At 43.5% G+C, this 14,843-nt stretch overlaps 1 protein-coding gene and 1 pseudogene across 3 annotated transcripts in view; both read left to right on the top strand.

Moving 5' to 3' along the window:
- The window catches only part of Pcsk6 (proprotein convertase subtilisin/kexin type 6), a 192,126-nt gene that overhangs the window by 120,228 nt on the left and 57,055 nt on the right, over positions 1-14,843 (top strand). For 2 of the 3 annotated variants that reach the window (XM_027955269.3, XM_027955265.3), the window contains exons 12-13: positions 5,557-5,745; positions 10,023-10,159. In XM_027955269.3, coding sequence (XP_027811070.2) covers positions 5,557-5,745; positions 10,023-10,159 — 326 coding nt within the window. Of the gene's footprint in view, positions 1-5,556; positions 5,746-10,022; positions 10,160-14,843 lie in introns of those variants that run through there. The other variant, XM_071608670.1, reaches the window with a different exon arrangement.
- LOC114107832 (transcription factor BTF3-like) lies at positions 13,007-13,475 on the top strand (annotated as a pseudogene).

The raw sequence follows: 14,843 nt of genomic DNA, 5'->3' as shown, positions 1-14,843 counted from the left end.
CCTTACTCAAGAGCCCAATTTCTCTTGAGGAAGAGAAATTCTAATTCTATGACCTGCCAGGTAAGGGAGCAGGAAACAGGAGGACAGAAGAAGGTCAGAGAGAACCTTCATTCCTGAAACTGCATCTGAGGTCTTCACTTTGGGTCTCATTTTGGGGGAGGTATACTGGGTTTTGAATTCAGGGACACTTGGCCACTGAGCCACATCCCCAACCCTATTTTGTATTTTATTTAGAGACAGGGTCTCTGAGTTGCTTAGCACCTCGCTTTTGCTGAGGCTGGCTTTGAACTCGCAATCCTCCTGCCTCAGCCTCCCGAGCCGCTGGGATTACAGGAGTACGCCACCACGCTCGGCTTGGGTATCATTTTCTGAGTCCCAATGAGGGTATATTGATTCAGATTCCTTCAAGTCCCTGGCCACAATATTTTTTGCCAACTGATAGTACAGAATCTTGTTCTATGTGTTTCTATTTAAAGACACCTTATTTGCTATCTATTGTTGATTCATTAACATTGCACTCATGGCTATCAGCACTGTAACTCATCTGAACTGAAAGCAACACATATGTTTTCTTTGTAAGGCCATCACAGCTTTCTTGCACTTGGGGACACTAGACAGTACTGTAGCACTAAGCTGGGGGCGGCGGAGGCGGGGGGGGGGGGCGGCTTGTAAACAGCAAATCATCAACAGAAAGTACAAAAATTCAAAAAACATGCCACTGCTTACACTGTGAAATGGACACTTAGTTTTTGAGTATGATAGCTGAAACAAAGGCAGAAGGTGGCCCTGTTTGACCTCAGCTAGAAAGTGCAGATTAGGTGACTCAGATATTTTGCTCTCTGTACATTTCCACATGTGACCACAGAAGCGCCACAAGTGTTGATTTTAAGTATACAAAATAAACTTTAGCAAGTACATATGCAAATGTAGATTCTATGAATAATGAGGACTGACTATAGGTTTTACTGTCTTTTTTAATATTTATTTTTTAGTTGTAAGTGGACATATTACCTTTATTTATTATTATTTTTTAATGTGGTGCTAAGAATCAAACCCAGTGCCTCATGCTTGCTAGGCCAGCGCTCTACCACTGAGCCAGAACCCCACCCCTTATTATCTTTTTAAAATTCCTTGTCTGATAGGATCTTAGACCACAAGCATTGGAAGGAATATTTGAAATCAGCTAATCAACCCCTTTATCTCACACAGAAGAAAAATGGGTGCTATAAACTTCAACATTGTATATTAACACCTTATGGTTCAATTAATCATGCACAGCATTGTCTCAATTAGTGGAATAGATTACCTTCTTTTTTGTGGTTAAATTTTATTTCCAGCCTAAATGCTGTGCCATGGTTTGATAATCAAAAGTAATTTCATCAGGAGCTGGGGTTATGGCTCAATGGTAAAGCACTTTCCTAGCACTTGTGAGGCCCTTGGTTCAATTCTCAGCACCACATAAAAACAAATAAAATAAAGGTACATCAACAACTAAAAAAAAAATATTTTTTAAAGAAAAGTAATTTCATCAAAGGAAGTTCTAACTGTGAACTAATACAGTTGAGAAAGTCCACCAAGAAACAAAAGAGTCCCTACTTCAGACCATCCTGTGGAGAACATCCTAGAACACAGATCCAGGAAGTGACTCAGGGCCTCTTGTGATGCCCATGCAGATGACTCTTTGCCCTCCAACAGACCAAATTACTTTCTTATAGTTTAATTTCATGTATCTGCTCCAGTAACCCCTTTCCACCCACTTGGAAGGTCTGTGAAAGGTTTTCCTGGTTAACCTTCTGCTCTGATGAGCCTGAGCTGTTCAGCTACCTTTTCTCCCCCCAGCCAGATGCCAAATACACCAGAGGGCAGTTGCCTTCTGATTCTGGGTTTCTCATGTGATCTCAGCTTTGTCTAATGAAGAGCTAGGCCCAGCTCAGCTCTTGCCTCCAGACCTGAAGTTGAAAGGTCAGCATTGCCCCAGAAATGCAAGGATGCTAATCTGCCCATGAAACTGAGCTGAAGTGAGGTCTACAAGGGGAGAATGAGAAATACTTACCATAGTGGCTTCCTAGCAACTCTTCCCAGTGGAGAGTTGGAAGCTCCCAGAAATGGGAAGTTTCTACCCGTGACCCGCCTTCCTCTGTTCTTTTCTACTACTTAAAAATATTTATCTTTCACTTTGAAGGTTACTCTGATGCCATAAGCTTTTCAGAATTTGATGTCAGTGAATCAGGAATCATTCTACAACTTTACGCACTGGAGAAAACTATAAGGAAGCCACCATACTAGTGGCCTGGATGGAGATACTAAACTGTTGTTAGGATAGTTACTGTTGGTAGCCTTCTACCTCCTCAGGAGAAGCGAGTCATTCCAGAGAGCTTAGGGTGAATGGAGAACATCTGGAATATGAGCATAATTGATTCTGAAGTGCAGCTCAACAGGAAGTGGTGTTTCTCTGTCATTAGATATAATTTCCAAGTCTTCAGTTTCCCTGGCTTAAACATTGCTCAGTCTGCAGACCGGTTCCATGAGATCCTTTAACTCCTTGAGTTTCTCTAAGGTCCTAGGAAGGTGGCTTTATGTACAGATAGCAATTTCAGAATTTAATAGCAGAAGAACATTTTCAGTTATCTGGGGACCTTTAAGATCTTTCTAAATCAATTTTCATCTTTAAACTACAATTTAATTGTATTTGTATGACAAAGGTAATCCCTGCAGTTGTTTAACCTAAAAAATAAATTTCTTCACAGTTGACTTGCATTTTTATGTATTATCTTCCGAAATAGTTACAGATAGAGAGTGATTTCTTTTTCTTTTTCCCCCCCCCACCCCCAATCTCCAGTACTAGGGATTGAACCCAGGACCTTATACATACTAGGCTAGTGCTCTATCACAGGGCTGCATCCTCTGCCCATTTATTTGTTTGTCTGTTTGTTTTATAGACAGTCTTGCTAAGTTGTGGGGGCTGGCCTCAAACTTGTGATCCTCCTGTCTCAGCCTTCTGAGTAGCTAGGATTATAGGCATGCATCACTTTTCCCCCCTGTTTTTTTCATTGGAAAAAAGTGTTTTGCTTTCTGTTTTGGAGTTAAGGGATGGGGTTTTGTGTTTGGTTTCAGTACTTCTCCTTGGAGTTTCTGTCTGACATACATAGTAATTTCAATGTAGATTATCATGAAACATTTCAAAGTTTTCTTTTCTTTTAAGAAAATTAAAAAGCCCCCTGACTTGGGATGTGAGACTATTTTTTTCCATAGCAACTGCAGAAGTAAAGTACATAGGCGGGTAACAACTTGCTGTCTTTGCAGTCAGTGACTCCTAGCTCCCAGCTCTCCCCTAGAACTTGCAGAAATGAGGAGTCCTGGTGGCCTATAACTGAGTGATTTCATAGTTAAGAGATTTCACATAAAAACTAATTGTTACAGTTAGCCTTGTTCCCCAGGCGGGCAGGCTAGCCCCCAGGGGAGGATAATGCCTTGACTTTGAAAACCAAACCAAGGGAGCCCTTTAACTTCTAAAGGAACTGAGGCTGCCTACCCCCAGCCAGCCACCCTGGGACTGCAGCAAAGGGGCTCCCTGTGGATTAGACCCAGGCCCGCCTTTCTCATCCACCAGCTGGAGTCCTTAGCTAAGTCAGATGCAGGAGACTTGCTCCTCTCATTAGGATAATTTGTTTTTGTTTTGTTTTGTTTTGTTTTTTCCCTAAAAAAGGGTGTTATTTGCTCTGCAATGGGAGTATGGCAGCCTGGAACTTGGATTCAGGAACATGGCAGTGGTGCATATGAAGGGTGGGATTTGACCTTCTTTTATTTTACACCGTTCCTGTTCTCTCTTAAGTCCTGTGTCTTGTCTATAGGGTTAAGGTTTCCTCTCTGGGACTCTAGGTCTATTTCTGGAGTACAGTGGTTCCTCCCCCTACCAATTAGCAAAAAGCTAGGGATGGAGACAGTGTTTTAAACTTGTCTGTGGCTTTTGTTTTTCACTTTGTTCTAGCTATTCAGCCCTGGAAAAGTGTTAGAAGTTTGAAAGTAGATCTCAGGGCCTTGACTGGGAGCCACATTTCAAAGCTGCAGGGGAACATTAGTGAATCTGTTTCTCCACCTTCACACCCAGGGGCCTCTTACCCCCAACACAACCAACTTGCATTCTTAGTACATAAAGACAGGTGGGCAGTTTGCCGGGAGGTGTATGTGGGCCCTGGAACTCTTCAGAGCTTTCCAGTGTGTTCTATATCTGCTATAGCAAGGGGGCCCTCTGACCAATAAACACAGACAGTAAAACGTGGAGAAGGCAATGAAAGAAGTCAGCACCTCTAAATCAATTTATGGTGCACGCAAAGCATGTTTTCAAATATTTACAGAGTCTCCGAGGGAATTACATCACTGTTTCTAACTGTTTTGATTGTTTTTTATGACTCAGGCCTAGTAGAGCGAAGCGATGTAATTCCTGAGAGGCCCTAAGCACACGCTTCCAGCCTCCCCAGAGGAAAGACGGGCATAATGGGAAAAGCACTCCCCATAATAAACCAAGCACCGCCGGCAGCATAGTGGGGAATTACCAGTGTGCTTCTGAATGGCAGTTGGGTCTCTACTGAAGAATGCTCTTTCTTCAGTTTGCAAATCAGGGGGGGGGGGGGGGTGAGAGGGCCAGGCTTTGTGGAGATGTGAACTGTGGCGACCCAGAAGAGTTGGGATGGCTCAGCCTGATACAGGAACAGCCTTTGGACCCAAACTCTGTGTCTGCTTTGTGTGTCAGATAATTCTAGTTGAAGGTGACTCTTGAGCGATGGGTTCTTTGTGCTTGTCCTCAGATTTGGTCCCATGTGGCAAAGCTGCCCAAGTTTGTAAAGAAAACCATCATCTGGTTCAGGGACAGGAGGAGATGTCCTGCAGTCTTTATGTAGGACATCTGGGAACAGACCAGCTCCAGAGACTTCAGTCTCTTGAGGGCGGGAGTCTACATGAGCATCTGTGCAAGGTGACATGGAGGACTGGAGACTCAGATCCCAGCCCTACCTCTCATTAGCCAGGTGATCTCAGTACAGCCCTTAATTTCTCTCTGGGTGAAATGGGTTAATCCTGTAAATTTTCATACTGGTGCCTGGAACAGGTTAACTCAGGAAATCTCTGCTGCTGTTGTTATTCAGCATTGTGACTTCTATTTTCAAGACAGTTTGTGAAACAAAGTAGTGGGGTATTAATGCCTTGAAGACCTCAGGCCATTGAGAAAGTAAGTTGGCCACATGCTACTTAGAAGCTGCCTCCTGGGCACTAAATCTGGGACACCTCCCCCCCCCCCCCTAGATACATTGGCTCAAATCTGCACAGGAACTCATTCTCTAAATCTCTATAAACAACTTCCAGAACTAAGAAGTCTTTCTGGGCAGGTAATATAACACAGGGTGACACATCCTAGAGGGAGACCTAGGCTGCTCCTTCAGGGCCCGAGAACCAGAGACCTCACCAGGAAGGAGCAAGCTTGTCCACTTGAGTCCATGGCCCTCCATATACCTGGCATTAAAGACCCAGGTACCAGGTTCTGAGCCTTTCTCTCCTCCCTAGGAGCATCCCTGTGGTGCAGGTACTACGGACCACTGCCTTGACCAATGCCTGCGCTGACCATTCAGACCAGCGAGTGATCTACCTAGAACATGTGGTAGTCCGCATCTCCATCTCACACCCCCGCCGCGGAGACCTCCAGATCAACCTGATTTCTCCCTCAGGAACCAAGTCTCAACTTTTGGCAAAGAGGTAAGGCTGGGCTCGCTGGGATTTGTGCTATATGCAGGCCTTTCCAGTTTAGGCCCACAGTGTACCTAGGGATCCTGCACATGGGGATCTTACTGGGTCTGCTGGCAGCCTCCTTCCTATTGGAGACTCCCACAGACCTGAAAAATAGTTCTCTGAAAGCTTGCCTTTAAAACAGTCCTGGAAAACTTTGTCTGAGGGAAAGATTAACAAAGGCATTGTTGCTGTTTTGTTATATAGGGGGAGGTTGATGGAGTTCCAGCTGTGCTTTCATTGCTCTTAGAAAAGCATTGAAGGTCAAGTGCAGCATATTCAGCTGGCATTTGAAACAAGAGTGTATAACCCCAAGCAGCATCATTGGTTTCCTGAAGTGATTCCTACCCCATGATAGGCTGCTCCTTAAACTTGCATGGCAGGTGCTCTGACCCTCAGGCTTGCATGGGATATGGGAAAGTTGCTTCCAGGCTCTCTCTACAGCCTTCTCCCCTAAATGCCAGTGCTTTAACACAGACTCCAAATTCTTGAAGTTTCTTGTGTTATTGTGGAAGAGTATGGAGTCATTTCTTTCTTTTTTTATTAAATATTTTTTGGTTGTAAATGAACACAATACCTCTATTATATTTATTTATTTTTACGTGGTGCTGAGGATCGAAACTAGTGCCTCACACATTCGAGGCAAGCTCTCTACCACTGAGCCATAACCCCAGCCCCTGGAGTCATTTCTTCAACAAACTTAGAAATCAGGACAAGTGCTCAGTGCAGTTATATGACTTGCAGGTAATTAGAGTGGAGGAATTTACCAGAAGTTGGGGGGACTGGGAGAGAATGGGGATACCTTGTTTGTCTCTTTCTAGTTAAGAGACAGACAGAGGGAAAAGCAGGCTTCATGTACAAATCAACATTTCCAAGTTCTATTAAAAATGAGAGCTGGTGACTGTGCCTCCCAGCCCAGGAGGAAGCACCTGTCACCAGGGTTGCCCTATCCACAGTACCCATGTGACTCATTTGGTTACCTGTCTGGGGCTGCAGCCCTTTTCTGGGCTTTGGAGATTCAGAAACAGTGGGTAAGAAGTGAAAGTTCTCAGACCAGGCCAGACAGAAGTCACCCTTTCTCTTATCTGCTTCTGCCCATGCCCCTTGCATAAGAAGAGGGGGGTCTATATTATATACCCTCCACCCTCTGCTCAGCTTCCAGGTCCAGCAGCCCAGAGAGTGGGCACAAACAGCAGGCAGTGGGCCACACACCAGCTTTGTCCTAAATGCACTGGAATCAACCCTGAGATCAGACCCTGGCTTTATGGGTTCCAAGAGCTTAATCACCATGCCCAGCCCCTACTGGGTCCCACTTTCCTAATAGAGCAGGAGCGTGGAAGTGTCTCCTGCTCCTAAAGCTGGGTCTGGCCATACTTTGCCTCTGCCTGTGGGAGGCCAGCATGGGTGTGAGCAGTTTGGGGTTGCCAGCAAGCTGAAGCTTCCTGCTTCTTTGCTTCCAGAATATTCATTGTTATTATTTAATTTTAAGAAATTTCATCTTAAAGCCCACATTTCTAGAATTTCTTAAAAAGTTGCAAGTTCTCCAACCAGGCCCATGTCTCGTGTGCATCCTGACCTAGAATTGAGCAAAGAGGCAAGTCTGCTTCCGTGCACCCCATCCTCCTGCTTCTTGGTAGAGCCCCACTTCCATTCACTTTTAGGTGCATTTACACCTGGAAGCATCCGAGTTTGTGATCCCTGATTCAGAAGCACAGCTGAGTTCCTGTGCAGGTCATGGCCAGAGAGCCCAAAATGAGGCTTAGAGGTTAGGGCAGCACATGGCAGGCAGACAAGGCAGCAGTGACCAGAGGATATTACTTTGTAATCTGGAGACTTGAGCTCATGCTCCAGTCCCTTCATTTTCCAACTGGGTTCCCAAGAGCTGGTCATTTAACCCATCTTTATTCCTTATCTCTGGAAATGTCATTTCACTTACCTATAAACATTGAGAATATTACAAGAAAAAAAATAGAATATTACAAGAATCAAATGTGATAATACAGATAAAAATGTTCAGCACAGGTGCCTGGCTCCCTTCATGTCCTGCTGAAGTCCATCTGGCCATCTGACCCTCAAGAACCTTCCAGCACCCCAGCATCACCTGACTTGGGCTCTATTTTCCTTCCCTTCTGCATCTCTGGCCCAGTGTTGAGCCCCTTGGGATGGCACAGAGTACATTCTGCTGGTGTATGTGGATCTGCTTGATTGCTGGGTACTGTTTTTTGTACCTGTGCCACAGAGCACTTTAAAAACTGCCCTGAGGCCACTTGGCAGTCACCTGAGTCTTGAGAATTTGTCCCCCCCCCCCAGACAGATTTTGTGGTTATATCAAGATTCTGGTTTTAGGATCTATTACCTTCTACTTTATTCCACATCTTACTTAATTTGGCAGCCTTTTTAGGTTGCCAAATTTTTTCACTAAGAATAGGTTGATGTTTGTAAGGACTTCAGCACTTAAAAGACAGTTTGTCCTTGTTCCAGCCACAGTGTGTCGGGTTCCACTTGGCTTTGTGTTTGAAAATCAGCCTCGACCTTGGCAGTTTCTTTGCAGAAAGCACAGAATATCCCCACACCAACCCCGCACTATTCTCCCTGCAAATAATGTTGTCTTGATGAACGTCTTTGTACTCCAGTGTTCAGAAAGCCCTTAAATTGGAGATGGATTCTTACATCACAGGAAACATATGTATGTAAATTTCTAATAAATAATAAAGAACCCTAAGTTAAAAAATTTTTATTCCAAAATAAAAATAGAAAATTAGACTATGAAGAAAGAGGAAGAGAGACGATTTCGGCATTTTTCCTTTGAAGACAAAAGACTGAGGAGGACACTCAAGCTTGGTAGAGAGAGGGTGTTGACTAATTGTGTCCTGTTTCTACTTGAACAGAATATGAGAAATGGATAGAGGGAGCTAGGGTTGTAGCTCAGTGGTAAAGCATTTGCCTAGCACCAGTGAGGCCTTGGGTTTGATCCCCAGCACCGCATAAAATAAATAAATAAATAAAAGTATTTAGAAAGGAAGGAAGGAAAGAAGGAAGGAAGGGAGGGAGGGATGGAGGCTGAAGGCCCAGAGGCTGGTGAGAACCGTCAAAGACCTTTCAGTCTGGAAGACAAAAAGAGGCTCATCAGTACCTCCAAGAGAGCTTCACTGGGGTAGGTGCAGGGGAGCCTTCTCCTCCTCCTCCAGCCCAGGAGTGCCTCCCACTGGCCCTGGAACACAACCAGGTCTGTCATCATTGTCATCCTCAAATGCAGCTGTTCAAACTGGTCCATCCCTGGAGGTTCAGGGGCATCACTTTTCCCACAAGTTTGAGTAATTGTTCATTTTTTCTAATTTGTAAGAATAGTGCACAGAGCTATCTCTAAGACAAACATGGACATTTCATTCGTCCAACAAATACTCATTTTCGAAAGCCTTCCTCTGTGAATACCCTTTGGGGGCTTACATGGGTCCTGTGGCCCAACCTCTGTTTACTTTTGTGCATCTAAGCTCCGGGGTCATGGGTTCTGTGAGATCAGTCCTGGGGTGGGAAGGGAACAAATAACTTATTCAGGAAAGTGGCATTGGGGACATTGGTCAGTGACCTGTTGGTGGTAGAAAGAACATGGAGGAGTCATGATGCCCCTTTCCCACATGGAGTCCCAGCTCAGCTAGTTACTGGTGGTTGGGCTGCAACAAACTAGTAGTCTAGGATCTCTCCTCTATAAATTAGGATGGGAGGAGCTGGGCATGGTGGCACACACACCTATAATCCTAGCAACTTAGGAGGCTGAGGCAGGAGTATCATAAGTTTGAGGCCAGCTTCAGCAATTTAGCAAGACCTATCTCAAAATTAAAAATCTAGCTAAATAGATCTGGCTATAGATGGTAGATTACCCCTGAGTTCAGTCTCTAGTAACCCCTCCCCAAAATTAGGATGAGTGGGAAGAGACCACACAGAGTGATTCCCCTTCTTTTATTGGGCATGTGAGGCCAACCTGCCACTCTGAATGTTAAAACAGTTTGGGGAGATAGTGGAGGTGAGACTCAGCTATGAGATTTTGAGAATAATCAACATTTGAAAACTGCATGCTTTCCTTTCCCCTCATCTCACCTCCCTGGTATAGGGGTGTGCTTCAGCAGGTCTGTAAGGGATCCCAAGGAATAATTCCTCTGGTGCACAGAATCCTCCTTGAGCTGGTCCCTTTGCCCAGCCACCCCAGATCAGGGCCTTCTCGTTTTCTAACACTGCATTTCCAACTGCAGATTGCTGGATTTTTCCAATGAAGGCTTCACAAACTGGGAATTCATGAGTGTCCACTGTTGGGGAGAAAAGGCAGAAGGGGAATGGACCTTGGAAATTCAAGACATGCCATCCCAGATCCGCAACACAGAGAAACAAGGTCAGTGACTCTGGGGCGTTTCATTTAAACTTTTATATGTTGGCCTTTTTAACTCTAGGCCTTTATTTAACTATAGTGTCTCTGCTAACTTTTTGTTTCGAGGAGGCAAAATTCATGGAACATAAAATTCGCCATCTTAATCATTTCAAAGTATACGGTTCAGTGGCTTTTGGTATACTCACAATATTGTATAGCCATCACCCTATCTAATTCCAGAATATTTTCATCCCCCAAAGCAAAACCCCATACCCATTAGGGAATCAATCAGTCTCTAGTCCCTCCTCCCCTCCCAGCCCCTGAAAGTTTCTAATGCACTTTCTGACTCTGTGAATTTGTCTATTCTGAACATTTTATATAAATGGAATAACATAATACATGGTCTTTGCATCTGGCTTCTTAATGTGTTTTCAAGGTTTGTCCTTGGTGTAGTATGCATTGGAACTTCATTATTTATGGCCAAACAATATTTCACTGTATGCATATTCCATTCATTGTTTACCATTCACCCATTGATGTTTGGGTCATTTCTACCTTTTAGTTATTGGAAATAGTGCTCGTTTGAACATTCATGTGCAAATTTTTGGGTGGACATGTTTTCGTTTCTCTTAGTTATATAACTTGGAATAGAATTGGTAAATTATATGGTAACTCTAAGTTTAACTTATGTATTTTGTATGTTGCTGAGAATCAAACCCAGGACCATACCAGTGCTAGGCAGGCAGGCATTCTAACGCTCAAGTACTTCTCCAGCCCTATGTTTAACTTTTTCAGGAGCAGCCAAACTATTTGCCACAGTGGCTACGCCAATTTACATTCCACCAGTGATGTGTGAGAGGTCTGGTTTCTCCACATCCTCCCTAACACTTGTTATTTACCTTTTTTTTATAGCCTTTCTACTGGGTGTGGAGTGGTATCTGTGGTTTTGATTTGCATTTCCCTGATGACTAATGCTGTTGAGCATCTTTTCATGTTCTTGTTGCTCATTTGTGTATCTTCTTTGGAGAGAGATTTATTCAAGTCTTCTGACCCTTTTTAAAATTGGATTGCTTTGTTGTTGTTGTTGAGTTGTAAGAGTTTTTATCAGATAAATGATTTGCAAATATTTTTCCCATTCTTTTTTTTTTTAAAGATAGAGAGGAGAGGAGAGAGAGAGAGAAGAGAGAGAGAATTTTTTAATATTTATTTTTCAGTTTTCGGTGGACACAACGTCTTTATTTATTTTTATGTGGTGCTGAGGATCGAACCCAGCGCCCCGCGCATGCCAGGCGAGTGTGTTACCTCTTGAGCCACATCCCCAGCCCATTTTTCCCATTCTTTAGGTTGTCTTTTCACTTGGATGATAATGACCTTTGTAGAACAAAGTTTTTTAATGCTGAAGAAGTCCAGTTTTTTATAGTTGTCATTTATACTTTTGGTATCATATTTAATAAATCATTGCCTAACCCAAAGTCACAAAGATTTACTTCTATATGCTTTTTGTTTTCTTCCCAGTACTGAGGATTGAATTCAGAGGTGCTGTATCACTGAACTACCTCCCGAACCCTTTTTTAATTTTATTTTGAGACAGGATCTAGCTAATTTATTGAATTTGCCATCCTCCTGCCTCAGCCTCCCAATCACTGGGATTACCGGCTTGCACCACCTTGCGGTTCTCCTGTGTTTCCTTTCAATGGTTTTAGCTCTTATATTTAGGTCTTCGATTCATTTTGAGTTAATTATTGTATATGATATGAGGTAATTCATTCTTTTGCATAGGGTTGTCCTGTCATCCAAGCATTATTTGTTGAAAGAACTCTTCTTTCCCCATTGTTTGAACTTGGCATTCTTGTCAAAGTCAGTTGGCCATAGGTATAAGGGATTTCATTCTGGACTTTCTGTTCCGTTGACCTATGTATCTGTCTTTATGCATACCAAATGTGAGTCTTTTATAACTTTGTTCAGCTATACATACATATGTTGAGGGGTACCGGGGATTGAATGCAGGGCCTCACATGAGGCAAGTACTCTACCAATGAGCTACATCTACAGCTCAATATTATTTTTTGGTAGGTTTTAGTATACAAGCTTTTTTAATGCCTTTGTTAAACTTATTCCTAAGTATTTTATTTTATTTTATTTGGTGCTACTGTAAATGGAATAGTTTTCTTAATTTTGATTGGTACCCTTTTATAAATCCTTTTAGTTAATAAATAATTATTACTTAACCAATCTTTTTTGAATGGCTATGAAGACCCAAATACTGATCTAGGTGATGGGGGAATAGTCAGGAAAGAAAACCAGAATAATCATCACATCTTACTCTAGAGTCATTTACAAAGGGCAGTAAATAAGCTCCTCCTGCAGCTCTTGTGGATTATTTTTTGGTAGGTTTTAGTGAACTGTGCTCGAGTCTTGCTTTCCTGTGGAGGACTTTTCCAAGACTTACTTTCACTGTTGTCTTCTTCTTTGTGCCCTACTATGAGGACACATCCCATTTCTTGATCACTCTGTGGGTATTTAAGAGCCTTCTCCTGCCCTGGTTCTTTTCTAGTTCTCTGTAGCACATAGGTTCAAGGGTGTGTTTTTGTTTTTATTTTTGTTTTTTTAACTAGGGAGGGGGAAAAAAGAACAATGTCTTGCTTTCGGCAGAAAAATTGACTTTAAATGATCAAGTTATCTGTAGGTTTTCATCTCTCCCCAAATCACTTACTTTCTAATATTTTAAGAAAATATTACTTCTGGCCTCCCTCTAACTGCCATCCTACGCATGCGCCTAATCTCAGCTGGTCTACCAGAGACCCCCTGAGCACCAACCCTAGTCCCCCCATGCAGCCCCATTTCTGCTCCAACAAGATGAAAGAAACTATCATGAATCAGGAAAAACTCACCAAACTGCAGGCACAAGTGCGCATTGGTGGGAAAGGAACTGCTCGCAGAAAGAAGGTGGTTCATAGAACCGCTACAGCAGATGATAAAAGACTTCAATTCTCCTTAAAGAAGTCAGGGGTAAACAATGTCTCTGGTATTGAAGAGGTGAATATGTTTACAAACCAAGGAACAGTGATCCACTTTAACAACCCTGAAGTTCAGGTGTCTCTGGCCACAAACACTTTCACCATTACAGGCCATGCTGGGTCAAAGCAAATACAGAAATACTACCCAGCATCTTAAACCAACTTGGTGCAAACCATCTGACTAGTTGAAGGAGACTGGCTGAGCTCTGCTCAAACAATCTGTGGATGGAAAAGCACCACTTACTGCTGAAGAGGATGATGATGATGAAGTTCCAGATCTTGTGGAAAATTTTGTTGAGGCTTCTAAGAATGAGACAAACTAAACTGATCAACTTCTGAAGAAGATAAACTTGAATAACTTACTGGGAGCTGCTATTTTATATTATGACTGCTTTTTAAAATTGTTTTGTTTATGGATCTGATAAAATCTAGATCTCTAATATTTTTAAGCCCAAGCCTCTTGGACACGGCAGCTCTTTTTGGTTCTTGCTTATACACAATTTATTCTTTGCAGCTAATTAAGCTGAAGAAGCCTGGGAATAAAGTTTGAACCAAAGTTGAATAAAGTTCTTTGCCTAGTAAAAAATAAGTAAATAAATAGTGCTCTAACAAACTCTAAAAATATAAAAACCTAAAACTTTAAGTGACCTGAGGTTTACATGTTGAAAATGTAAGCTCCTAAATTCTTTATTTTTAAAATCCCAAAGTATATCAGCCTAGTATGAACAATCAAGGGTCAACTTCCCACGCCAGCTGCGCCCTCCAGCAGTCATTGCTCTGGGCACTGGGAGCATTCCTGCACTAGTCCAACCTGCCTGCTTGCCTGGGAGCCTGGTGGCTCTTCTCTTCACTACTATGGACCTGTGATGTTCACTTGTACCATGAGCAGAATGCAACAAGCCCTACCTGTGTCCTAAGGCATCATCCTTCCTTCTCCAGCCCGTTAGGCTCATACCCATGCTGTGGGGCCTTCTTTGGCTCTGCATCCCCTGTAGCCACTGCTTACTTCTCTGCAGTGAAGTGGCCTGCTATGGCTGTCCACCACTGACTCCCAGCCCACTTCTGACCACGTCAACAAAAAACTGGGGCTTTTTAGGGTCCTGCAGGGTCTCCATGTGCCCAAGCCAATGTCCCTATCTCTGTCCTCAGCAGGCTGCTAAAGCCAGAGCCTGTGTCTCTAACAGGCTTCACACTCTCTATGGTACTCTGGGCTTTGAAGCCAAACTCTTACTAATACCTGCAACCATGAACAAATCAGTTAGCCTCTCCGGGCCTCTGTCTCCTCATTTAGAAAATGGGCTGCTGATGTCCACGCCATTCAGTTGTTACAGGATAAAATCAGTCAACGAAGGCAGGGTGTCAAGCACAGAAAACAACACATAACAATACTCAGCAGCTCACCCCTTCTAGAAGCACCCTCCTCATGCAGCTGCAGGATGCCATGTCACTTGGGCTCTCCCTGCCTCACCTGTCTCTCCTGTGGATCTCCTGCCCCTGTGGATCCTTCCCCCACACAGCCCTGGGCATGCTCCTGGGTCTCCCGCTTTGGGATCTCAAGCAGCCACACTCAGCACTCTGATGACAGTGCCCATTACTGCCCCCCATGCATTCCAGACCTGCTCTGCAACAGCCCCCAAAGCTTCTGCACATGGGGTCTAAGAAGCTAATCTCTTAGCCTCACCTGCAAAGCT

Source organism: Marmota flaviventris, chromosome 2 (assembly GCF_047511675.1).
Source record: "Marmota flaviventris isolate mMarFla1 chromosome 2, mMarFla1.hap1, whole genome shotgun sequence".
NCBI classification, from domain to species: domain Eukaryota; kingdom Metazoa; phylum Chordata; class Mammalia; order Rodentia; family Sciuridae; genus Marmota; species Marmota flaviventris.
This window is presented reverse-complemented; position numbering and strand designations above follow the sequence as displayed.